This window comes from Balaenoptera ricei, chromosome 5 (assembly GCF_028023285.1).
Source record: "Balaenoptera ricei isolate mBalRic1 chromosome 5, mBalRic1.hap2, whole genome shotgun sequence".
Lineage (NCBI taxonomy): Eukaryota > Metazoa > Chordata > Mammalia > Artiodactyla > Balaenopteridae > Balaenoptera > Balaenoptera ricei.
Genome location: NC_082643.1, coordinates 78,223,243 through 78,250,469, shown reverse-complemented (window position 1 = coordinate 78,250,469; position 27,227 = coordinate 78,223,243). Strand labels below are relative to the sequence as shown.

General features: G+C 35.3%; 1 protein-coding gene and 1 non-coding gene across 2 annotated transcripts in view; one reads left to right on the top strand and one right to left on the bottom strand.

Annotated features, from left to right (window-relative positions):
- UBE2K (ubiquitin conjugating enzyme E2 K) overlaps nt 1-27,227 on the top strand; it is a 73,721-nt gene that overhangs the window by 21,869 nt on the left and 24,625 nt on the right. Inside the window, exons 2-3 of the mRNA XM_059923161.1 lie at nt 15,300-15,393; nt 19,566-19,624. Of these exons, the coding sequence (XP_059779144.1) occupies nt 15,300-15,393; nt 19,566-19,624 (153 nt within the window). The remainder of the gene's footprint in view (nt 1-15,299; nt 15,394-19,565; nt 19,625-27,227) is intronic.
- Nucleotides 22,708-22,833, bottom strand: LOC132366807 (U6atac minor spliceosomal RNA). The gene has a single exon (XR_009503531.1). It is a non-coding gene; the product is annotated as a U6atac minor spliceosomal RNA (small nuclear RNA).

Genomic DNA, 27,227 nt, shown 5'->3' with positions numbered 1-27,227 from the left:
GTTTTGCAACAAAAACCAGGTAGTGGGAACATCAAAAGATTACCGTTAATTAAAGAAAACCAGATATCTCAAGGTAATGAATTTAACACTTTTCTATGTATGGGAAGATTCGAGAGTTTGGGCTCATTGAAATCGTTCCTTTGATATGCACCTTAACTATTTAGGGCCTGTATGTATCCTGCTTTTTTCCATCCTGAATCCCCTCAGGGTACACCGTCAGGACTGGGTGCAGTGGCTGAATGCTAGATGGCTGCAACATCCTTTGTTTACTGATACTGCAAGCAGTATTTTTCGTCGACAAGTTTATGAACTTTCATAAATACAAACAAGAGTACAGACACACTAAAAGTTATTTTAGCTCTGTGTGATGATAGATGTTGTAAAGGAAAGCTTGTGCAGTATCACAAGACTTTTGAACAAAGAGATCTAAGAACAGCCTTCTGACACCTGATTAGTTGGTAAGAGAGTTTTATAGTCCTTTAGATTTTGACAAGAGAATGCCATTAACTGATTAATAAAAATTTAAAATAAATTTTTATTTTTGATTTTGTAGTGTTTTATTATGATATTTCTGAACAAATTACTTGAGTATTTTTAAATGACTGTGTCCTGACTTAGCTTTAAAAAAAAAAATTACCCTGTGGTATGGACATGTTGAATACATTGCCAGTTTTATTTACCAATTTGTGTTCCCCTAGGACATGCTCAGTTATTTTGTGAAAATGTGTATATTTGATGAAGTTTCTTTTTTTTCCCCACTTTTAAAATTATCTTAGTGTACCTGCAAGGAAATGTTGAGGTCTATAATTAAAATTATATTTATTTACTTTTTGTATTTCTGCTTGTTTTTTTGATGTTAGTCAAACAAATATTATAGTATTTTTGATGTGCTTTTTGTTTCTCAATGCTTTTTAGAAGATAGATCAGTTCTTGCTGTTCTCCTCAGACTTGTTGAGTCTTTGTCCATTTTTGTCTTTTAGACTTAAGTATTTATTCCTTCTTGTAGGGAATGATTACTGGATTTTGATTTTAATATATATGGTGACACATTTGAAGAGTTCAACAACGTGTAAATTTATTGTTGGAATTGGTAACTTTGTGCTTCCATTTTATGTTTATCTTCTTTCTTTCTTTCTTTCTTTCTTTCTTTCTTTCTTTCTTTCTTTATGGCTGTGTTGGGTCTTCGCTTCTGTGCGAGGGCTTTCTCTAGTTGTGGCAAGTGGGGGCCACTCTTCATTGCGGTGCGCGGGCCTCTCACTATCGTGGCCTCTCTTGTTGCGGAGCACAGGCTCCAGACGCGCAGGCTCAGTAATTGTGGCTCACGGGCCCAGTTGCTCCGTGGCATGTGGGATCTTCCCAGACCAGGGCTTGAACCCGTGTCCCCTGCATTGGCAGGCAGATTCTTAACCACTGCGCCACCAGGGAAGCCCTATCTTCATTTTTATTTGCATAAACTATTTAACAAACAACTTTCAACTTTAACAGAAAGCCTTTCATTTCCATGAACTAATTAAATTTCTAGTTATTTAGATATATTAATATTATTTAACAGTTAATATTTTAATATTTTTGTCTCTCAAACTTTTTATTTTAAGCCTCTGTTGTGTCTGTGGATATGGTAATTAATTGACAGATAATTTTGGATCTTCCAGATCTAGGAAATACTTTAGTGGCCCAAGGATAATTTTCTTCTTGCCTTTTCTTTATTCGGGAATTTTAAAGCATATCTATGTTATCTTGTCTCTATAGCTTCACATATAAATGTCTTTCATATTCTCAGCGTGTATTAATATCTTTAAAAATATTTTCTCACACAGAAGTACCATTTTTACATCTAACAGATTAACCGAAACATCTCGATATCATGTAATAAAGTCCATATTCAGATTTCTCCAGTTGTCTCAGAAACATGCAAAGGCTGTTTTTCATTTTTACAGTCTTGTTAGTTTTTATTCTGCAAATTTCTGTAGCTGGTAATCGTAGAATAAATATTTTATGTTCTATTTTTTTCTTTACATATCATGAACACTTTTGAATGTTTAGTACTCATTTTTTTAGCTTGAAGACTTAAAAAAAAAAATAGCTGTCAGGTTCACAGCAAAATTGAGAGGAATGTACAGAGATTTCCCGTATACCTCCTGCCCCCACACATGCATAGTCTTCCCCATTATCAATATCCCCCACCAACATATATATCTTTTACAGTGGTTGAATCTACATTGATACCTCATAATCACCCAAAGTCCATAGTTTACCTTAGGGTTCACTGTTGGTGTTATTTATTCTGTGAGTTTGGACAAATGTATAATGACGTGTATTTATCATTATAGTATTGTATAGAGTATTTTCACTGCCCTAAAAATCCTCTGTGCTCTGCCTGTTCATCCTTCCCTCTCAAAACACTGACAACCACTGATTTTTTAACTGTCTTCATAGTTTTGCTTTTCCAGAATGTTATGGAGTTGGGATTGTGTAATATATAGCCTTTTCAGATTTGCTTGTTTCACTTAATATGTATTTAAGTTTTCTCCATATCTCTTCATGGCTTGATAACTATTTTTATTGCTGTATAATATTTCATTGGATGTAATAGCTTGTTTATCCATTCTCCTGTTAAAGGACATCTTGTTGGCTTCCACGTTTTGGCATCATGAATAAAGCTGCTGTAAACATCTGTGTGCAGCTTTTTGTGGGGACATAAGTTTTCACATCCCTTTGGTAATTACCAAGGAGTGTGATTGCTGGATCATATGGTAAGAGTATGTTTAGTTTTTTAAGAAACTACCAAACTGTCTTCCACAGTGGCTGTATAATTTTGTATTCCCACTAGTAATGAGTGAGAGTGCCTGTTGCTCCACAACCTTGTCAGCATTTGCTCTTGTCAGTGTGCTGGATTTGTGCCATTCTAATATGTGTGTAGCGGTATCTCACTTTAATTTGCATTTCCCCATGACTTGACTGGAGTGTCTTTTCATATGCTTATTTGTCATCTGTGTGTCTACTTTGGTGAGGTGTCTGTTTAGGCCTTTGGCCATTTAAAAAAAAAAAATTTTTATTTATTTATTTTGGCTGTGTTGGGTCTTTGTTGCTGCGCGCAGGCTTTTCTCTAGTTGCGGCGAGCAGGGGCTACTTTTCGTTCAGGTGCGCAGGCTTCTCATTGTGGTGGCTTCTCATTGTGGTGGCTTCTCTTGTTGTGGAGCATGGGCTCTAGGTGTGTGGGTTTCAGTAGTTGTGGCTTGAGGGCTCTAGAGCGCAGGCTCAGTAGTTGTGGCGCACGGGCATAGTTGCTCCGTGGCATGTGGGATCTTCCCGGACCAGGGCTCGAACCCGTGTCCCCTGCATTGGCAGGCGGATTCTTAACCACTGCACCACCAGGGAAATCCCCACTACAACTTTCTTTGGATTAGTATATTCTTCTCCATGCCTTTACTTTTTTTTCAAAATTGTGATGTAAAATACGCATAAAAGTCACCATCTTAACCATTCATGTTGCCGTGAATCCACCATCTTGCAAAACTGAAAGTCTATACCCAGTGAACAATAACTCCCTTTTCCCTCTACCCCCACCTCCTGGTAACTACCGTTTTACTTTCTGACTCTGTAAGTAGAATCATAAAGTATCTTTTTGTGACTGACTTATTTCACTTAGCATAGTGTCCTCAAGGTGCATCCATGTTGTAACATGTCAGATTTCCTTCCTTTTTAAGGCTGAATAATCCATTGTATATATACACCACATTTTGTTTATTTATTCATCTGCCAATAGGCACTTGGGTTCTTCCACCTTTTGGCTTTTTTGAATGATGCCATCATGAACATGAGTGTGCAGATTATCTTATTTGAGACCCTGTTGCAGTTCTTTTGAGTATGTACCCAGAAGTGGAATTGCTGGATCACATGGTTATTCTATTTTCAATTTTTTGATGAACGATACTGTTTTCCATTGTGGCCACACCATTTTATAGTCCCACCAGTAGTGCACAGAGTTCCAGTTTCTTCACATCCTTGCCAACACTTGTTATTTCCAGTTTTTTTGATAGTGGCCATCTCAATGGATGTGAGGTGGCATCTCATTGTGGTTTTGATTTGCATTTTCCTAATGATAGTTACATAGTGATATTGAGCATCTTTTTATGCACTTGATGGCCATTTGTATATCTTGTAGAGAAATGTCTATTCAAGTACTTTGCCATTAAAAATTTTTTTAATGGTTTCCCTATTATTTATTTTTTAAAATATTCATTCATTCATTCATTCATTATTTATTTATTTATTGGCTACATCGGGTCTTAGTTCGGGTGCACGGGCTCTTCGTTGTGGTCTTAGTTGCAGCTTTTCTCTAGTTGTGGCGTGTGGGCTCCAGTGCACATAGGCTCTGTAGTTGCAACAGGCAGGCTGTCTAGTTGTGGCATGCAGGCTTAATTGCCCCGCAGCATGTGGGATCTTAGTTCCTTGACCAGGGATCGAACTGGTGTCCCCTGAATTGCAAGACAGATTCTTAACCAGTGGACCACCAGGGACGTCCCACTTTGCCATTTTTAAATTAGGTTGTTTGCTTTTTGTTGTTGAGTTTAAGAGCTCTATATATTCTGGATATTAACCACTTGTCATTTATATGATTTGCAGATATTTTCTCCTATTCCATAGGTTGCCTTTTCACTCTGTTGATTGTATGCTTTGATACACAGAAGTTTTTCATTTTGATGTAGTCCGTTTTATTTTTACTTTTGTTGCCTGTGTTTTTGGGGTTGTATTTAAAGTGGGATTTTTATAGACAACATAAAGTTGAATCTTTTTTTTATCTACTTCAGCAGTATATTTTAATTATTTAGACCATTGACATGTAAGATCATAATTGATAGTTGGATTAATGCCTACCATATTTTTAAAATGGTTTTCTATTTATTGCCCTTGTTCTTTCTTTTGTCTAACACTCTTTTCTGCCTTATCTTGTTTTTAATTGATCATTTTATATGATTCTAGTTTTTTCTTCTTTTAGCGTAGCAGTTGTGCTTTTAAAAAAAAAAAAAACAACTTTACCCTTGAATTGCCATACACACTTACTTAAAAGTGCTCTTCCAGGAATTCCCTGGTGGTCCAGTGGTTAGGACTCTGCACTTCCACTGACGGGGGGCCTGGGTTCGATCCCTGGTTGGGGAACTAAGATCTTGCAAGCTGTGTAGCCCAGCCAAAAAAAAAAATGCTCTTCCAGATAACACTACATTACTTCATGGGTAGTGCATATTTTATTTCATCTTCATTTATTCCTTCCCTAATGCTGTTCCTTTCTTTAAATACATTCAAAGTATCTGATCGATATCATTATCCTTCTTTCTGAAGAATTTCTTTTAACATTTCTTGCAAGGCAGGTCTGCTGGCAACAGATTCCCTTAATTTTTGTTTACCTGAAAAGTCTTTATTGTTGATTTCTGAGGGATAATTCCATTGGATATAGAAATCTAGGTTGGTGGGGCTTTTTCTTTTAACATTTTAAATGTATCACTCTATTCTCTTCTAGCTTCCATGAATCCGAAGAGAAGTCTAATGTAACTCTTATCATTGCTCCTGTATAGGCAAGGTGTTTTTTTTCCTCTGGCTTCTTTCAAGATGTTTTCTTTGTTCTGATTTTCTTCAGTCTGAATATGGTATACTTAGGTATAGATTTTGGTTTGAACTCTGAGCTTCCTGGATCTGTGATTTGGTATCTATCATTAATTTAGGGAAATTCTTATTTATTGCTTCAAATATTTCTTGTTTTCTTCTCCTTCTGGTATTCCCATTACTCATATGTTACACCTTTTGGATATTCTGTTGTCTTTTTCATGTGTTTTTCCTTTGCATTTCAGTTTTGGAAGTTTCTATTGACATTTCTTCTAGCTCACTGATTCTTTCTCCACATTTATATACTAATGAGTCCATCAAAAGCATTTTTTTTTCTGTTACAATCTTTTTGATTTCTAGCATTTCCTTCTGATTCTTTCTTAGAGATTCCATCTCTCTGCTTACATTACCTATGTGTTTTGGATGTTGTCAACGCTTTCTGTTACAGCACTTAGCATATTAGTCATAGTTTTAAATTTCCAGTCTAATTCCAACATTTCTGCCATATCTGAGTCTCGTTCTGATGCTTACTCTGCCTCTTTAAACTGTGTTTTTTGTCTTTTAGTATGCCTTGTAATTTTTTTCTTGAAAGCCAGGCATGATGTACTAGAAAAGGAACTATATAAGTAGGTCTTCAGTGTTAGCTTTTATGTTTATCTGGCTAGGGTTTAGGCTGTGTTTACTATTTGCGGTAGCTATAGGTGTCAGGCTAGAGGGGGCTGGAGGGTATTGCCTCTCTCTCAGGTTGGTTAGATCTGTTAAAACCCCAGTTGATGTTATGCTCCGGTGAAATAGTTTCGCTTGTGGGCAGGCCTTGTTAAGAAGAATCAAATACTCTGGGCTTATTTCTAAATAAGAGAAATGGCTACTTTCTCCCTTCCCTTGCCAGAAGCATGAGGGGATTTTTCTCTGATCTTCACTGTGAAAACCTTGTAGGAATCCTGGAGGTAAAAATTCACAAAAGCAGTAGGGCCCCCTGGGAGTTTTTCACTCTCAAATTTATCCCAACTGTGCCTCCAGCAATGTCAATTACAGTACTCTGGTAGTGGTTCAAGCAGAGAAGCTTGTGAGCTTTTGTTCTGGTTTGATTCTCTTTTTCTGCCCGTTTGTCTCTCCAGTTTTCGGGGCTGTGGTTGACCCTGTGACTTCAAGTCTGATGGATCTAAGAAGAATAGTTGATTATCAGTTTGGGCAGTCATTTATTCTTCTCATTTTGGATTTCACCCATTCTACCACATTCCGTCTTCTTCATTACATTATCTGCTATCCTTATTTTTAACGTCTAACTCTACCATAGCTGTGTCATGAGCATTTAAACATACTTTTTAATGGCTATGTTATAAAGAAAACCCACCTTCTGCCCTCTTTCTTCATCCAAACTACTGCTTTGTTTCTCACTTCCCCCTTTATAGCCAACATTTGGAGGAGGTCTCTCTAATCATGCTCTCCATTTCCTCACCTTTCATGACTATCCAGTTAATAGTGGGTCCTTTTATCTTTTCACTTTGCAAAGACCTCCCTGCTGCTCAGCCTTTTTAAAGTGTTTCAGAACAAAAGTTATATGTGTATGTGTTTAAAATAATTTTCAAATAGCACCATGGTGTCCCATTTACCTCAGATCCGTAGTTTTTCGTTTTCCTACTTTCATGGATCCACCATTGCCAGTTTCTTGTGTGTGTTTTCGGAAGTTTGTGTATGTGCACATTCAGGGCTTTCACTGTGAAGAAGATAATTTTTGCTTATTTTTTCTTTGTGCAGTCTTAATAGTAATATATGTAAAGTCTAAAGTCTCTTTGAGTTAAGTGTAAAATAAAAATTCTAAATGGTAAATATTGTGTCATAGTGTAAATGGTGGTGTGTATTTCTTACTGGGCAGACACTGGGGCATCCTATAATTGATGGTATCTTAAGAGTCGGTGAAATAGAATGTATATGCCTTGGCTCCTGCATCATCTTTGGAACCAGGCTTTGCTGATTATTAGCTGTGTGTGATCTCTTTTTGTCTTAGTTTCCTTATTGGTAAACACATAAAATTGTTGTGAGGGTTAAGTGAATTATTACATGTAAGTCAGTTAGGATACAGCTTATATGGTGTATTAGTTATTATTATTAATTAATCTCTCAGCAACATTAACTACTCTTCTTTTTCTTTTATGAATTTATTTATTTACTTTTGGCTGCGTTGGGTCTTCATTGCTGCGTGCGGGCTTTCTCAAGTTGTGGCGAGCAGGGGCTGCTCTTCGTTGCGATGCGTGGGCTTCTCATTGGCGGTGGCTTCTCTTGTTGCGGAGCACGGGCTCTAGGCGTGCGGGCTTAGTTGCTCTGTGGCATGTGGGATCTTTCCGGATCAGGGCTTGAACCCGTGTCCCCTGCACTGGCAGGCGGATTCTTAACCACTGCACCGTCAGGGAAACCCTAACTACTCTTCTTTTTGAAACATTTTTCTTTCTTTGGTGCCAGTGATAACAGACTATCCTGGATTTTCCTCTTGTTCACCGTATCTTCAGCCCAGCTCACTCCTGAACTCTAGACCTGAGTTTTCAACTGTCTACTTGGCCTTTTGGAGTTTCATAAATATCTTTTTTCAACATGTCCAAAGCTGAATTTTTGATTTTCCCTCTTCCCCAAACTCTGACCCCTCAATTTCCCATTTCCTTATCTTAGTTATTGTTTTACCATCGACCCAGTGGAAAATCAAAACCATAAGAGTGATCCTTGTTCCCTCCTTAAGATCATACAGTTTTAGTATGTAATAACTAAGTCCTGTAAATTTTATCTCCTACTTGTCTTAATTCATCTGCTTCTCTTCATCTCATTGTACTTTCTAATCACTCGCACTGGATTCCTAACCACCTTCTCTGTATCTGCTTTAATCTCCCTCCAGGCATTTCCCTCCCACTGCAGCCAGGATGTTTTAAAAGACCCAAATCTGTTTGTCTTGTCACAACTTTTTTTCTTATTGTTCTTCATGACCCTGCATAATCTGGCTCCTGCCTACTTTCCCTCCCTCATTTCTGCTCTTTTATTCTGTGTATTCTAGTCACATTGGTGGCTTTTCAATTTCTAAACATGCCAAGTCCTTCCTTGCCTCTACTTTGCACAGGATGAACTTTCTGCCTGAAATGCTGTCATTGCCTAAGTTAAATCTTTTAAAGGTGATTTCCTGAGGGAATCCTTTTCTTATCATGACTCATGGTATCCTATCCTTCATTTTAAAATTATATAATTTGTTGTTTAATACCTTAGAATGAAAATTCTATTTATGGGGATAAGGTAGGTTAGAGAACATTTCTGGTTGATGATTTTACCACCAGTACCTATTTGCCTTGCAAATGGTGGGTACCTAATAAATATTCATGGAATTAGTAGGTTCAGAACAGTAATTATTCTGTACTCTAGATTGTGTGAAGTGTGATGACAAAAGTCCAGAAAGTAAAATTTTAATGGCACACTGTTGATGTAATTGGAGATGTTATTATTTCCTGGTTCTTTGGAGCTACACTGTCCAGTACTGTACCCACTAGCTATGTGTGATGTTTTTTTTTCCTTCAAGTTTTAAAAAAATTGCTCTTTTTAAAGGTGTATAAGTCAGTGGTTATTAGTATATTCACAAGGTTGTGCAGTTATTACAAGTATCTAATTCCAGAACATTCTCATCACCCCCCAAAGAATCCCTGTACCTATTAACAGATCCTTCCTATTTTCCCCTCCTCCCTGAGAAACCGATATTTTACTTTCAGTTTCTGTGGATCTGCCTATCACATGTGGCTTTAGAACACTTGAAGTGTGGCCATTCCAAATTGAAAGGTGCTGTAATTGTAAGTTAGACACTGGATCTTGAAGACTTAGTATTATAAAATGTGAAGTATCTCAGAAATTTTAATTTTGATTACATGTTAAAATGATAATTTTTAATATATTGGAGATAAATATTAAAATTTCTTCTGTTTCCTTTTACTCTTTTTAATGTGAATGCTAGAAAAATTTAAAAATACATTTGTAGAACACTCCCTCACACCATACACAAAAGTGAACTCAAAATGGCTTAAAGACTTAAAATATAAGACATGACACCATAAAACTCCTAGAAGAAAACATAGGCAAAACGTTCTCTGGCATAAATTGTACCAGTGTTTTCCTAGGTCAGTCTCCCAAGGCAATAGAATTAAAAGCAAAAATAAACAAATGGGACCTAACCAAACTTAAAAGCTTTTGCATAGCAAAGGAAACCATGAACAAAATGAAAAGACAACCTATGGACTGGGAGAAGATATTTGCAAATGTTGTGACCAACAAGGGCTTAATTTCCAAAATATACAAACGGCTCATACAGCTCAATAACAAAAAACAAAACAACCCAATCAAAAAATGGACAGAAAACCTAAATAGACATTTCTCTAAAGAAAACATACAGATGACCAGTGGGCACGTGAAACAATGCTCAACGTCATTAATTATTAGAGAAGTGCAAATCAAAACTACAATGAAGTATCACCTCACACCAGTCAGAATGGCCATCATTAAAAAATCTACAAATTTTAAATGCTGGAGAGGGTGTGGAGAAAAGGGAACCCTCCCATGTTATTGGTGGGACTGTAAATTGGTGCAGCTACTATGGAAGACAGTATGGAGGTTCCTTAAAAAACTAGAGCTGCCATATGATCCAGCAATCCCACTTCTGGGCATATATCCAGATAAAACTATAATACAGAAAGATACATGCACCCCAGTGTTCATAGCAGCACTATTTACAATAGCCAATACGTGGGCGCAACCTTAATGTTCATCAACAGTTGAATGGATAAAAAAGATGTGGTGTATATACATATAGATATACACACATGATGGAATACTAGTCCGCCATATAAAGAATGAAATAATTCCATTTGCAGCAACATGGATGGACCTAGAGATAATACTAAATGAAGTAAGTCAGAGAAAGACAAATATCATATCACTTGTATGTGGAACCTAAAGAAATGATACAAATGGGGAATTTCCTGGAGGTCCAGTGGTTAGGACTCAGTGCCTTCACTGAGGTGGCCCAGGTTCAAGCCCTGGTTGGGGAACTAAGATCCCGCAAGTTGCATGCCCCCTCCCAAAAAAAAGATGCAAATGAACTTATTTACAAAATAGAAACAGACTTACATAGAAAACAAACTTATGGTTACAAAAGGGGAAGGGGGTGTGGAAGGGATAAATTGGGAGTTTGGGATTAGCAGATACAAACTGCTATATGTAAAATAGATAACAAGGTCCTACTGTTTAGCACAGGGAACTATATTAAATATCCTGTAATAAACCATAATGGAACAGAATATGAAAAAGAATATATATGGGGGCTTCTGTGGTGGTCCAGTGGCTAAGACTCTGCACTCCCAATGCAGGGGCCCTGGGTTTGATCCCTGGTCAGGGAGCTAGATCACACATGCTGAACTAAAGATCCGGAGTGCTGCAACTAAGACCCGACGCAGCCAAATAACTAAATAAATATTTTTTTAAAAAAGCATATATATGTATAACTGAATCATTTTGCTGTATACCAGAAGCTAACACAACATTGTAAATCAACTATATTTCAATTAAAAAAAATACAATCACTTATGAATAACTGGAAAAAAATAAAGTACATTTGTGGCTTATGTTATATTTCTATTGGATAGCACTGGTCTAGAATTTGTTTTTTAGTAAGGACCACAAATGTGTCCCCATGGCCTCAGTTTCCCATTTTTCTTCTAGTCTCTTAGTTTCCATGTCAGCCCTGCTTTGGAAATGTGAATGTCCCAAGTTTCAGGTTTTTAACTGCTTAGGAGGTGGAAATGTTTTTTCTTGAGCCCTAGAATAGTAGGGGAAACATAAGTCATTTAGGTTGAATTATGAGAAAGTAATGGCAAGTGTTAAACAAACCTCATTTCCAGCAAATGAGGAAGAATTGGATTTCACATTTATTTACATGATAATAATGAGCAATGTTCCTGAATTTTGGTAGCAGTGATTTGACTCGGAAACAAATTAATAGTTTTTTTAATAGCATATGAGAATTATCTATAACTTTAGGGGTCATTTAGAATTATATTTGCTTATCTGAAATTTGGATTTAAATTATATTTTAGAAAACTTTTTCCAGAATAAATAGAAGAGAGGCTAAAGTGATAAATTATTCCTTTAAAGTATAATATTTGCTTTATGTAGAAGTTTTCTGCTCCAACATCATTATCAAAAGTCAACATATTGAAGTGTTAAAATGGCTACTATACATTCAGCATTTACTATTTGGTAGGCATTAATACTGTATTCATTAAATTCCCCCATGAACTGTATGTGGTAGGTGCTATTATAATTCCCAATTGACTGAGGATGAAACTGAGGTATGGAGTGGTTAGTTAACTTGCTCAAGGTCACATAGGTAGTACGTTTTAAACAGGTTAAACAACAGTAGCTTATACTTAGTGCTTTCTCAATAAAATCTATCAATTTTTAGTTTTTCCCAGGAGAATGTAAGCTCCAAGTGGGCAGGGACTTAGTTTTGTCACTTAAGTTGTTTCACTGACAGTTGAGATTGCTTTCTGGCATGTAGTAGACCCCAGGAATTATTTGAAAGAATTTTGTGATGATGATGATGTCAGTTCATCAAGAGACTTGGCCTTGAGAATCTACTAGAATTGCTTTAAATTTTGCACTGTTGCTTATTAGCAGTAATGTTCGTTTATTTACCACTTCAAAATTAACTTCAGCGTTATGTACTGTTTGGCATACTTTATGCATGTTATATCTTAATAAAATATTTAATGAAAAATTGTTTACTAGGAGCTGTAGCTTTTGTTCATCTCTTTTCCTTTTATGTGTTGGAAATGCATTGGAGCCACAAGGAAACGTAAGAAAAATCAAGACTGCCAGAGGTCCCACTGTGTGTTAGATAAGTTGGGAGAAGAAAGTATAGTAAAGCAACTTTCCAACTGTCCTCAGAAAGAATAGTATAGTGATAAAACAATTCAAGGTTTCATCCAAAAGCCTCAGCCTCCCTGGTTGTTGCAGTCATTAAAATCGAAAAGACATTATTTTATTTATTTTTAGAAATTACAATTTCCATTCTTAGTTTGGAAACAGACCTGTGAAATAAATTTTATAGAATAGGGCTTTGAAATCAAAGGTTTTTGCAATTAATATTGTTAGGAGAATGGTAACTATGCTACTTCTATCCAGGAAATTTTCATTTAATTCTGAGGTGTATTCTCATTTTACAGTAATAAAATTGAGAGTTAGATGGTGACTTACCTGAATTAACATCACAAATAAGTGGCAGAACTGGGAATCACCTCACATCTGTCTGACTCCCAAGGCCATGATTTTTTAAAATACTGTCTGTCATTTTGCTGTTTTCCATTTTTTCCCCTTACGGTTCTTGAGTCTTAAAGTGGGATTTTAAGTTATTTTGTGTGGGCAGTGGGGTTGGAGTTTTGGATTGTGGAAATACTGGATGTTTGAATTAAAGTATGGATGTAATAAATGATAATTGTTGCGTGATGGAAAAATTAAGCTGTGAAAAATCTGTCTTTAACTTTCCATTTTCTTTTTATCTTTGGTTATCTGTGGATAAAAACCCTACTCTTGAACATAGAATACTTCTTTATAATGGGATTCATCATGGTGGTTGTATTTTCTTGAGTTTTTTAGTAAATTTTTCATACACGAATAGTGTTCTTTCCCTAGAGTGAAAAAAAGACTCACTTTTCTCTGAATTACAATTTTGGGGGAATGAGGACAGAGGTAATATTTGTTTATTAATATTTGTTTACTTAACATTTTACTAATCAAACAGTTGGGAGCAATCTAGAAGGCAGCTTTTCTAATTTGTTAACTTCTTTCTACCCTTCCCCAAACTTCAGTGTAGTAAGTGTCCTTTAGTATCCTGCCATTTTAGGGTTATTTACTTCTTTTGGGGAAGGGGATATTGTGGGAACCTTATAGAGAACTTTGAAAGCATTCACGATTTGCAAGATTCGGTTACTCTTGTTTCCCTTAGAAATCGTAGGGGAGAAAAATAGATGTCTGTAAGTTACACTTTTGGCTTCTTAAATTGGTCAGTGAACGAACGTCTGGTGCCTGTGATTTTCATTTTAACATTATTCATTCCTGTGCTTACTGGGAAAAGTATTTTACCATTACTAAAATTGTACATTTCATCCTCTTCTGCAAATACCAAGGATGATAATGATTTTTTTAGGGCACAGGAAGAAGTTCCCCATTATGCATATTTATAATTATATTTAATTTGGGGGTAAAATTATCTTCTGAAAAATATGAAATACTTTAATCCCAAATGTAGAAAAAGGTTATGAAATAAACCAGTACTAGTTAAAATGCATAAAGTAAGTTTTTTAATCCTATGTTCTTATTAAAAGATAAGATAAATTAGGAGTCATGAAATCTTTAAAATTTGGGTTTTAAATTATGTATTTTTTCTGTACTTAACATTCGGTACTAAACTATTTAGTACAGAGAAAGTGAAAATGATGGTATCTTCTCCTGGGGGTGAGGGGAGGAAGTCAAGGACCTTAAAACAATAATTCTTACACTGTTCCATCCAGTAAGCAAGTTTAAGAAGGTGGGTTCAAGCAAAAATTTACTTTTGAAATCTTGTGAGGCTTTCTTTCCTAAGAGTACATGTGTCACTTAGGTATGAAGTGTAAAGTACAAAATAAGTAGATGTAGATAAATATAAAAATCCTAACCAAAAAATGAAAGGAAAGCTTTGTATATTAAGGATTTATGTTTTGAAAAATTGAGAAAAGGGGAGGATCATTGTGTTAGATTGTGACTAGACCAGTAAGATACTGGGGTAGGTTACATAATATAAGCGGAGAGCCCATTTGCAGGCAGGTACTTGTGAGCGTTAAAGTGAATCCCACTGGAGGGTTTCCTGAATCATGATCACTGTTTACTATGAGAATGGATTGTTAAAGATTATTGAGAGATTGAAGTGATAATATTGATATGACAGTACTTTGAGAAGTGTAAAGTACAAAATAAGTAGATGTAGATAAATATAAAAATCTGTTTTGAGAAGTAAGTAATTGCCATTGAAGTAAACTAAGCAGAAAAACAGTTTGAGGAAGGCATTAGAAGATTCTATTGAGGCATTTAGGCTTTAGGAATTATTGTGGCAAGCGATATTAATTAGACACTTAGAGCTTTCATCATCTTGGCTGATGGTGTAGTATTTCAGTTAACCTAAACATGCAGAAATTTAAGTGAGAGCTTATAGTCTAAATAGTTTTTAATGATCTTGAATTTTCTGTTTGGGCTAGAACCCATGTAGCCCGGGGGTATCGAATTGCAGAGTTCATCTACAGATGAATAGAATTATCACTTTGGACCTAACACACATGAACTCAGCAAATATAAAATAAAGGTGTCTGCTGGTTTTCTCTAAACATTCTGTAAAGTCAACAAGACATTGTACTGTTGTTCAAAGTGGTGTTATGTCATTAAAAACATTGCAGTTAAAATTTGTTAGTATTTTTGTTTTAAATATTCAAATTGGCTAATACGTTCTAGAAAAGCAGACTATTATTTTTACTAGAGCAGATAAGCTTATGAAAGCGCGTGTTTCAAAAATTTTTATAGGTAATACTTTAATAAAAATAGGCTTTTTTCTTGCTGATATAACTAACATTTATTTTCTGTTTATTTTTAAGACGAGCAAAAATCAAATTAAAGTAGATCTTGTAGATGAGAATTTTACAGAATTAAGAGGAGAAATAGCAGGACCTCCAGACACACCATATGAAGGCAAGTACTTTTTTCTGTATCAAAATATTGTGCGTATTAGAACTTGTCCGAAACATTAAATCAGAATAATCTCAAGCATTTATAAACTACGTGAAAGGTAACTTCATTTGGCTTAAGGATATATACAGCAGTTTTTAAATAATAAATTTAGATACTTATCTAGACTGATTTTTCTTACTGAATTTTAGCTAATTTTTTTCTTTTCCCAAAGAGCCAAGTTACAGGTTATATTATGTTAGAATCTAACAGTATAAAACATCTAGCATGTTAAGCCTTTAACTTATATGTACTCTCAGTTACCCTTCATATGGTATCTGTAAACAAACCTTGCCTTAAATTTCTGACTTGTGTTAATTTTTAAAGAAAAGCTTCTCTCCTCTGTTTGTCATTTAGCATGTAAGTTACTCATATGTCTTCATACAGGCTGTATTCGAAATATTTAATTTTCTTTATTCAGGAAAGCTTTGAGTGATCGTTTCAAGACATATAGAAAGGAGGCAGTTTTGCTGAACTCTGTGTTTACAAACTAAGTCTATAGCTACTTTAGACCATGGAATTGGGTGGTAAGATACAGAAAGAAGCTTTATAGCTTTTTATTCCCTCATTAAGCAGATCTTCAGTAGTGAGTGTCACTGTAAATTTGGATTATATAGCATAACCAAGATTCTTGCATATAATAAGCATTCAAATATTTGTTTAATGGAAATCATGTCACGGAATTTGTAGTAGTAGCACTTATTGAGTTCTTACTTGTTAGAGGTTTACGTGTATTTTCTCATTCAATCCTTATAACAAATCTTATGAGGTAAGTACGGTTATCACTGTTTCATAGATGAAGAAACTTAAGCTCAGGAAAGTTAAGTAACTTGGCTAAGACATCTAAGCGGCACAGCTGGGATTTGAGTCCTAATAGCCTTTGACTCCAAAGCCTGTGTTTCTAATCACTTTCTGCTCTTGAATAAATCAGAATTGATTGAATATTGGAAGTGGTGGTTATGTCTCCTTTGAATGTAGTGGTTCTACAGTTCTGTAATGAACAGTTACCCAAAATTTTTCAGAAAAATTCAACGTTCTAGACTTTCTCTTTTCATTCTAAGTTTTAAACACCCTAGAATGTCTTTAGCACATTCTACCAAATCTTAAATGACAAAATTTTATTTTCTGTTTTATAGTTCATATGAGCCATTTCTAGACTTATTTAATTTTGTATATTGTTTTGTGAGTGCCTCCTGTATGCCAGGTCTCATCTGGATGCTTTCATGGATGCTATTCATTTAGTCCTTTTGACAGTTGTTAGATGGAGAAGAGATCTTTAGTTATCATATAAAAATCAAGTTCGTCCTTAACAGCAGATATTGTTTGTAATGATATACAAGCTTCTTCTTGAAGGCATACATTATAAATATTCTTGAATTACTTTTTAGGTTGTTTAGATGTATTTTTGAAAGATAGTAGGGCAGTAGCATTATCACCATGGAGCTCTTCCAATAAATTGATATTTATAAACAAGAGATCTCCTGAACTAGGCAGAATGTTTATTACCTTCTTAGCAACCCTTAATAAAGGTACATGAATTTTTAAAAAATTGGACAATACACACTTATTTGTAGGATGATTAAATTATAACTATACCACATTCATTAGTTAGAAACAAGTTTGGTCATTTTAAAGTGCTTATGTCTGCTGTTGCCACTAAATGAGACATTAATGTTTGATAAGATTAGTTTTAATATGCTTCTTGGGTATATATTTGAAGCAGATTAAATTGTATTCTTTTTATCATAAAACTATTGAAGTTGTTCATTTTGTTTAAGAAAAGCACATTCGAGGGCATAAACTTAGGTACTTTTTTTTGAAATACAAACAGGGGTAAAATATTTTGCTAATATTTATCTCAGGACTCTTGCTAAATTTTGAGGGATTTTTTTTGAGGATTTTTTTGGTTGCTGTTGTTTTATCTCTATAGCCAGGGCAAAAGTTTACGTGTGGAATGTTAAATTGTTAATAACCATCATTAAGAAATCAGGTAGCTATTTTATGTAGTGTTAAAAATAATCAGATTGAGTTAAAATGACCATATTGTACTTGTTTTCTTCTTCTGCCTTAATGGCTCAGTGGCAAAGGAACAATTTAGTTTTTGAGGCTTTGTACCTAAGAGTTGTTTTAAATTTATGGAATCATTCTTGGTATTTTTTGAAAAATCTCATCCCTTCCCCATTTAAAGATTATAAATGTTTAGTAGTAAAAGCTGTTCTTCAAGAAGTAAATGTTTTATAGTGAAAGCTGTTATGATAATAATAATGTAGTTATCATAAAGCTCCCTTAGTTGTGTTACTCTGATACATATCAAATAATGCTGTGGTTAATGCTGTATTGATTATATATTGAAGTTGTCAAATAGTGCAAGACAGAGCATACTAATAGCATATGGAATAGAAATAGGATTTGGGGGACTCTAGGGTCCAGCATTACTTATATAGTATTTCAGGGCTCTCACACTGCTCCTAAGAGATTGTTTTGGACACTCAAGAAGGAAAAACTTTATATGAAAGGTTATAGAGACAGTAATTTGGAATTTAATGAAAAAAGTAAGATTCATAGGAAGGAAAAAGAAGAATGTACACATTACTCAGGCTAAATTTATTACACCTATATTTGAAGCTAGCATTTATAACAATATAAACAGTTATCTCTGTATACACAAAAATTTCTTGAGGTACTCTTCTCTTCCCTGTCTTTTTTTGTTTCTTTTTTTTTGACTTCTTTCCTTTATATTTCACTGCTGCTGTATTCTGTGTGCTTCAGGCATCTAGTTCAACTTGTGCATCAGTCAGTATGGGATTCTTTTAAAAAGAATAAGGAAGAAAAGAAGAATTGGCACCAAAAGGGCTTGAAGAAAGTGGTACCAAGTGAATTGCTCTTTTGTTTTTTTCTTAGATCCACATTCATCTGTTCCTAACAATGGAGGAAGTGGCAGGATATACTGAGAATTGAGTGTACGGAATTTTGAAGTCAGTAGTGTTCCTAGTGCACAATTACTGTTTTTGTTTTATTACTTTTTATTATGGAAAATTTCCGATATATACAGAAGGCAGAAACCTCCAGGCACTCATCAGCCAGCTTTAATAACTATCACTTCATGGCCAGTCTTTGATGTAATTCATCCCTTGATTATTTTGAAGCAAATCCCAGGCATAGTTTCATATATAAATATTTCACTAGCACAGTTTTATTTGCTGTATTTTGGAATGATAAATATTCTTTGGTAATGGATCATAAAATCTTAGAATTGGAAGGTTCCGTAGAGTTAGGATTCAAATCCAGTCTGCCATCCAGTGCAAGATTCCCCCTTCAGAGTTTCCTGAGAGGCAGTTATCCTCCCCCTTTAATATCCTAGTTATGGGAAGCTAGATAAACTTGAAAAAAAAATACTTATTTAGCTGCTAGTTGCTCAAGATAACTTCAGACCAAAATGGAATGTTGCCTACTGTTTTTATGTTACTGGTTAGAACAGTCTCTTTGTATACCCATTTACAGGAAGAGACTAGGTTTTTGTCTTTATTCCTGCCTCTTGTCTTACTGTTGAATTTTGTTTTTTAAATTTTAACAAGAAGTGTCATTTAATTTAATGTCCCAGATTAAAACTTTGGGACATTTTTGCATTTGAGAGAACCAGCTAGAAGTAGATTTTTCAGTTTTTGGCGTAATCTGTGTATCCTTTTTCTCTGTACCATTTATGCCTTTATACTTCCCTACCTTCTTTCTTTTTTTCTTCTTTTCCTTTTTTCTTTCCATTTTTTCCTGTTATTTAGCAACTCTTATCAGTGTGGACTAAAGGAAACAAAAGGAGATGGAACCTGTGCTACGTAATTGTTCCAGTGAAGTCTTTGGCATTGGATCATCTGTGGATTTAATGTATTCATCCATCTCTCCAGTTATTCACTGATAAACTAATATCAGTTGTTTAAAATGGGTATTCTGTATGCTTTAAATAACCTTTAAATTAAAAACTAGTGCTTTTGTTTGTTTCCTTTTTGGGTTTTAGCTTTAAAATGAATCTGTTGTAATTGACTATAAAATAGTATATGTTTTGGAAAGTTCTATCACTATATTTGGCTTTACATATTTGAGGTGAGCAGCATTGTTAACTTTCTGTTTTCCCCATTTTTTAGGAGGAAGATATCAACTAGAGATTAAGATACCAGAAACATATCCATTTAATCCCCCTAAGGTATTGTAAGCCTGTTTTTGTGCATGAACTATATTTCATGGCTTGTTTAATTAATATGTACTTTAGTGTTTATTAAAATTACAAATTTTTTAGTTGTTTACTGTGTAAATTTAGCATGGACAAGATGTCAGGTAATGACAGATGGTTTGCTTCTGGAATTAGAATGAAAAGTAAGCTTACTCAGAGGCAGCTAGTAATAGCTTTAGACAGGAATAGGATGTGTATCTGACAATCGCTTAAATTCTAGGTCTGGAAAAACTTGTAGTGTTCCCAAATTTAGAGAATCCTTATACAAGTTCTTATTTGCCTCAGAGAAGTATATTTTTTAGGGAAGAGAGTACTCTGAATTTATTCAACAATTATTTGAGTACTTTGTGTGCCAATATAGCAATAAGTAAGACTTACACTGCTGTCCTTGCTTTCATGGAGCTCATGTTCTAGTAGGGGGAAAAAAATGAACAAATCATTGCAACTGTGATGAATGTTAAAAGAGGAAACAGAATAATCTAGGATTGTGTGTAACAAGGGGAACTAACCTAAACTTATTTTTTGACTGAATTGCTTCCTTTATGTCTTTACTTTTGCTATCATCACCATTTTTAGTTTAGGCATTCAGCTTTATTACTTCGCCTGTTTTGCCTAGTATTTAATCACCCTTTCATCTTTGCCATACTATTCATTCTTTGCACTGCTGTTCTATAAATCTTCCTGAAGTGCAGTTTTGATCATGTTTCTTTTCTTTCCTTGTTAATAGTCTGAACTCCTTAGCTGGGCATTTAAAAGCTCCTGTAACCTGACCTTAGTCTTCTTTTCCATCCTAATCTTATGCTACCCTCACCCACAATATGGGTCTCTTTTTCCAGCCTAGATTATTTGCTGTTTGTAGGTTAATGCTTATTCTTTCACACTTTCCTGTCATTTTCACTTGAACCATTGTCCCTATCATTTAAAATTATACTTTTCTTTTGAGGTCTAGGTATAGTATCACTTTCTCCATTACGCTGTGCCTGTCAAAATGTTTCTCCCTCTACTCCCAATAGCATTTTATATAATTTATATAGTACCACCACAGTTACAGTACCAATTAATGTATTGTATTATTTGGGGATATGTACCTTTCACTAGCTTTTGTGCTCCTGAGGTCAAAGACCATGGCTTAATACACTTTTGTATTTTCTATGGCTCCTGAAAGTATAGCGTCCCTTGAGCATATGATAGTAGTCACTCAGAAAATGTTCCAGAATTCATTCATTCAGCCTACTGGTTGTCCCCCATTTAAGAATAGACACAGCAGTGGAAGTTCCAGGGTGAAGTTTAGTCACCTACCAGTTTGAGGTGCCTGTTATTCTGTTGTTTATGTGTATCTATTTTCTGATAAGCCTGGTTGATGTTTTTAAATTGTGGTAAAGTATACATAACATAAAATTTACTATTTTAACCATTTTTAAGTGTGCAGTCTAGTGGCACTAAGCACATTCAGATTGTTTTGCATGTATCACCACCATCCATTTCCAGAACATTTTCATCTTCCCTACTAAACAATAACTCCCTGGTATTCCACGCTGGTAACCACTGTTATACTTTTTCTCTATGAATTTTTCCTACCCTAGGTACCTCATTTAAGTGGAATCATACGATTTTTGTCCTTCTGTACCTGGCTTATTTCACTTAGCATAATATCTTTAAGGTTCGTCCATATTATAAGTTGTGTCAGAATGTCATTCCTTTTTAAGGCTTAATAGTATTCCCTTGTACATACCCGCCACATTTTGTTTAACCATCGATGGACATTTTGGTGGTTTCTACCTTTTAAGCCTGGTTGATTTTTTTTTTTTTTTTTTTTGCCTTTTATAAAAGTAGTTTGTGCTTGTTGTAGAAATTTGAATAGTGAAGAATTTAAAAAAAAACAAACATTTTTTTTTTTTCAGTATGACCACTTAGAGATGACCACTATTAAGCTTTCATCTTACATTTGTGACTTAATTTTCATCCTTACCCTAGTTACCCTCCACTAGGTAATCTTGGTTGTCAGTGTTATCATTAGAATGAGTAGTAGTCACTTGAGGTTACTTTAATTGTAGAATACTGTAAATTTAAGAAAAGAGGATTTTAAAATGTTTTGAGATAAGGATGACCTCAAAGCCTACAAAAATTTTAATGGAAATAAGGAGGGAAGAAAGAAAAGATCTCAAGAGAGACTGCTTTCAACCACTATATTTTTACTATTAAATAATGATAGTAGCAGTTGTCACTTATTTTGTGCTAGGAATTTTATATGCCTTTCCTGAAAGTCTTCATAACAAGTCTTAATAAATGAGGGACTGAGGCTTAGAGGTTAAATAGAAACTAGATCCTGTAAGGCCCACTGTGCTCTACTTCTTGGTTCTAATGAGGAAGGAGTAAGGGCAAAATCTCTGAAACGGTGAATATGACTCTACCAAGAACAAAAATAATCAACCACAGTTCAAATCTTACTTCTGGCATTTAACTGGCTTCTTGATTTTAGGCAAGCTATCTAACCACTGTGTGTTTGCTCATTTGTAAAATCCTTTGAAAGGATTATGAAGATTAAAGGAGTCATCCATTTAAAAAACAATATTTCAATAATTCTACGAAATATTTTTTCATATTTTTAACATCTCTGAAATCAGGATATATCTTTCAATGGATGAGATGTTATAACTTAATTGGCAGAGTTTTTTTCTTTCTCAAGGTACATAAAATAACGTGTATTGAATAATTGATGGTACCTGAGATTCAGTGAAATACAATACTTAGAACAGTGCCTGCACAGACTAAGCATGCTGTAAATATTAGCTAGCATTAACCAATGACTACCACCCTAAGAGGCCCTTCTTGAAGTAGTCTGTTGGCTTCCCTCTGCAACATTGTAAAATACAGTAGCATTGATGCTTAAATTTCCTCTTTAATTTGAAATTCTCATACATTACTGGTAGGAATGTAAAGTGTTGGAGCTGCTTTGGAAAATATTTTGGTCAAAATGGTAAACATAGAGTTACCTTATGACCTAGCAGTTCTACTTCTACAACACTTATTTCTTTTTTTAATTTATTTTTTATTGAAGAAAAAAATGGTTAGATGCCACAAAATAGGTGGCAATGCCTTAACCATATGCATGTTGTCAGGCCCGAGAGCTTCTTCCATCCTTGTCAAGGGCAGTGCTAACCTTCTCTCCTTTCATACAACACATAGCAGTTCTACTTCTGGATATCTACTCAATAGAAACGAAAACGTGTCCACACAACTTGCACACAAATGTTCATACCAGCACTATTCATAACTGCCAAAAAATGGAAGTGCCCTAAATGTCCATCAACTGAATGGAAAAATTAAATGTGGTATATCCATACCACATTTCGTTATAAAAGTGATAAAAGTGCTGATATGTGCTACAAAATAGATGAACTTTCAAAACATCATGCTAAATGAAAAAGCCAGGCACAAAAAGCCACACATTGTATGATTTCATTTATATGAATGTTAGAAGAGGCAAATCACAGTGAAAAAAAGTAGACTGGTGGTTGCCTAGGGCTGGAGGAGTGTGGAGGAATGGGGAGTGACTGCTGTTGGTTACGTAGTTTCTTTTTTTTTTTTTTTAATTAATTCATTTTCAAATTGTTTATTTACAGTTTATAGAAATACAGTTAGTTTATTTTTATTTTTTATTTTATTTTATTTTTTAATTTATTTTATTTATTCATTTTTCACTGTGTTGGATCTTTGTTGCTGTGAGCAGGCTTTCTGTAGTTGCAGTGAGCGGGGGCTACTCTTCGTTGTGGTGCGCGGGCTTCTCATTGCGGTGGCTTCTCTTGTTGTGGAGCACGGTCTCTAGGTGCGTGGGCTTCAGTAGTTGTAGCGCACGGGCTCAGTAGTTGTGGTTCGCAGGCTCAGTAGCTGTGGCGCACAGACTTAGTTGCTCCATGACATGTGGGATCTTCCTGGACCAGGGCTCAAACCCGTGTCCCCTGCATTGGCAGGTGGATTCTTAACCACTGTGCCACCAGGGAAGCCCAGTTTTTTTTCTTTTTTTCTTTTTTTTTAAAAAATAAATAAATAAATAAATAAATATTTTTGCTGCGCCGGCTCTTAGTTGCGGCCTGCAGGATCTGGTTCCCTGACCGGGGGTCAAACCTGGGCTCCCTGCATTGGGAGTGTGGAGTCTTAACTACTGGACCCCCAGGGAAGTCCCTGTAGTTTCTTTTTGAGGTGTTGAAATGGTCATAAATTAGATTTTGGTGATGGTTGCACAACTGTGAATATACTAACCACCATGAAGTTGTGCACTTTAAATGGGGGCAAATTATTGTCTCAATAAAAGTGTTTATTTCCCTCTGTAGTCTATAAATGTAAATCCAAAGTGATTGCATAGTTCTAGTTCTGTTTTAGGTACTTGATACATTATTTCATTTAATCTTTGAAAACACTATTTTGTTAACACTTCCTTCTCCCACCTTTTTCAGAAAAGCAAGAAAAATGGGCTAAAAACATAAGAACTGAGGTCTGTCTGATGTTTTTGCTACTAGTTCATGTTGCTCTTCAGGCCACTACTGTCTTAATTCCAGCCATACCATGTTGAGGTAACTTCAAGATTTAGAAAGGTCTTCCTTCAGTCAACCCACATTTGTCTCCCTCTGGCTTCTACCAGTTAGTTATACTTGGAATTTAGTATTCTTTTAAATATGGTACTCCTCCCATTTATGGTAGAAAGCTTTGGAGTAGATGCTAGTTAATGTTGATAAATACGTTCTAGATATTTACTATATTAGATTTGAATTTTTACTGGTTGGTAGATAAATGATGGAAAGAGTGGGGAATATTTGTGTAAATTTCTTGCATAATTATGTTCACATATGTTTAATATGTAGCCTCAGGTTTAATTTTAAGCCTTCTGAGGTAAAAGTATTGAAGTTAACTGTCATATTCTCACTACTGTGCAGCTAAAATTGCACCTGATTGAAAACCTACATTGTTTTATCTTAACATGGTTAGAGTATTTTTTGTTTATTACTCTGCAGTAAACTATTGACCTGAAGAGCAAAAGGTTTACTTCTGAACAGAGAAGATGTGTCTTTGAATTAGCTGAGTATAGCATAGAAGAAGTTTGATTCAATGCATACTTTATTTATTTATTTATTTTTAAAATTTATTTTATTTTATTTATTTATTTTTGGCTGCATTGAGTCTTTGTTGCTGCACGTGGACTTTCTCTAGTTGTGGCGAGTGGGGGCTACTCTTTGTTGTGGTGCATGGGCTTCTCATTGTGGTGGCTTCTCTTGTTGCAGAGCATGGACTCCAGGCACGTGGGCTCAGTAGTTGTGGCTCGTGGGCTCTAGAGCGCAGGCTCAGTAGTTGTGGCACACAGGCTTAGTTGCTCCGCGGCATGTGGGATCTTCCCGGACCAGGGCTCGAACCCGTGTCCCCTGCATTGGCAGGCAGATTCTTAACCACTGCGCCACCAGGGAAGCCCGCATACTTTATTTTTAAAGTAAGTTGTAATAATACTCTATTAATGAAAAACGCATTAAATTAGGAAAACTCTAGCTCAGTGATTTGTCGAACTTATTATTGGAGATTAGGTTGTGAAATTTCTTCCTTTTCCTTTGTGTTGTGTTATAAGTACTTTTTTTTTTTTAAAGATTTCTTTTCTTTTTTTTTTAATTATTAGCACCTTTAATTATTATTTATTTATTTATTTATTTTGGCTGTGTTGGGTCTTCGTTTCTGTGCGAGGGCTTCCTCCAGTTGCGGCAAGCGGGGGCCACTCTTCATCGCGGTGCGCGCCCTCTCACCATCGTGGCCTCTCTTGTTACGGAGCACAGGCTCCAGACGCGCAGGCTCAGCAGTTGTGGCTCACAGGCCCAGCCGCTCCGCGGCATGTGGGATCTTCCCAGACCAGGGCTCGAACCCTCATCCCCTGCATTAGCAGGCAGACTCCCAACCACTGCGCCACCAGGGAAGCCCTAAGTACTTTTATATATGAAATTGAGTATAAATACCAATGCTAATAGCCTTCTACGAGTCTTCCCTTCTGCACATGCATATTTAAAATAAAATAGCATTTTCTTTTGTACAGTAAGTTAGTTAAAACAGGTTTAATATTGTAACTTCCTTGAGTTCCAAGCTTGAAACTGGAAATTCCTGATGGAAATAGAGCTCACATCTACCCTGAGGTGGAAGGTAAAATATTTGTTGAACTGAAGAGTGCATAAATATAGGCTGCATCCTGTGGAAGGAGATAAGATTACTGATGATGGTGTACCAATATAAATAACTAAGAATAGTCCCCTTCCTTTGTTTCAGTCTGGTAACACTGTGTACATAGTGTTAAGATTTTTGTTTCTAAATTCTTTGAGTGCTCCTCAAAGCTAATGAGTGTTGTCAAGTTACCCAGACAGTGCTAGTATTAGTTTCATTTGTGAAAATAAGGAAACTTGAATTGTTATTCATGTAAGTATTTTAGTACTGTAAACCATCCCATATTTGTTTTGTAATCAGTCAAGTATGACTCAGGTAGGTCATAATAAATGTCTTTGTATCGTTACTTTTATACTTCAGCCCTTCCAAGTTCTTTGTACATTTTTGTTGCTATAGGTCGGGGATGGTAGTACTCTGGGAGAAAGTGATGAATACAGTGGATATGAATTGAGCGTAGAATGATGGGGTATATGTGGTTACCATTGGTAATATTAGGAGTTGAGAAAGAAGTGAAAAATCTAAGAAAGGAGATAGTTGATGATAAAGAATGACAAAGAGAGGAATAGATAAAAGAGTGTAAAACCACACAAAGAACTACTTATAGCACAGTTACTTACATCTGTACTGGTAGATAATGGAGTGGCCTCTTGAAAATTAATTTCTCTATTAGATTATCTGCAAATTCAAAGTTATTTATTTCTAACTGTAGATTGTAGTACAAAGAAATAGTTTAATAATTTCCTTGGTCCTGCATATAAGCATATTTGTTTTTCACGTAGAGTCTACAGAGAATCATGTATTGAAGATTCTTCTTTAAAAAGCAAGCTACAATTCACACATCCTTAGATCATCTGCCTAAATTGTAAACCTTCTGACATCTTCAGTAGTAATTTAAAATTCTGTTTTCCTCGGGACTTCCCTGGTGGTCCAGTGGTTAAGACTCTGCATTTCCAATGCAGGGGGCACGGTTCAATCCCTGGTTGGGGAACTAAGATGCCACATGCCATGTGGCGTCGCCAAAATATTAAAACAAACAAACCAAAAAAAAAAAATATATATATATATATATATAGATATTATTGCACATTCATTCAGTGTGAGGCACTTTAGATGCTTGGAATGCTCTACTAAACAGGATAGACACCATGCATTTTAGGGAAAACCAGGCAAATAAGAAAGAGATGATAGAAGTGTGATCAAGTACTGTGACATAGGAAAGTACAGGGTGCTATGGGACAGGTCAGGAAGAAGTGATTATGGAAGCTGAAACTTAAATGATAAGTAGGAGTTAGCCAGGAGAAGAGGATATTGAGGTTTTTTTTTTTTTTTAAATAAATTTATTTACTTTATTTATTTATTTTTGGCTGTGTTGGGTCTTCGTTGCTGC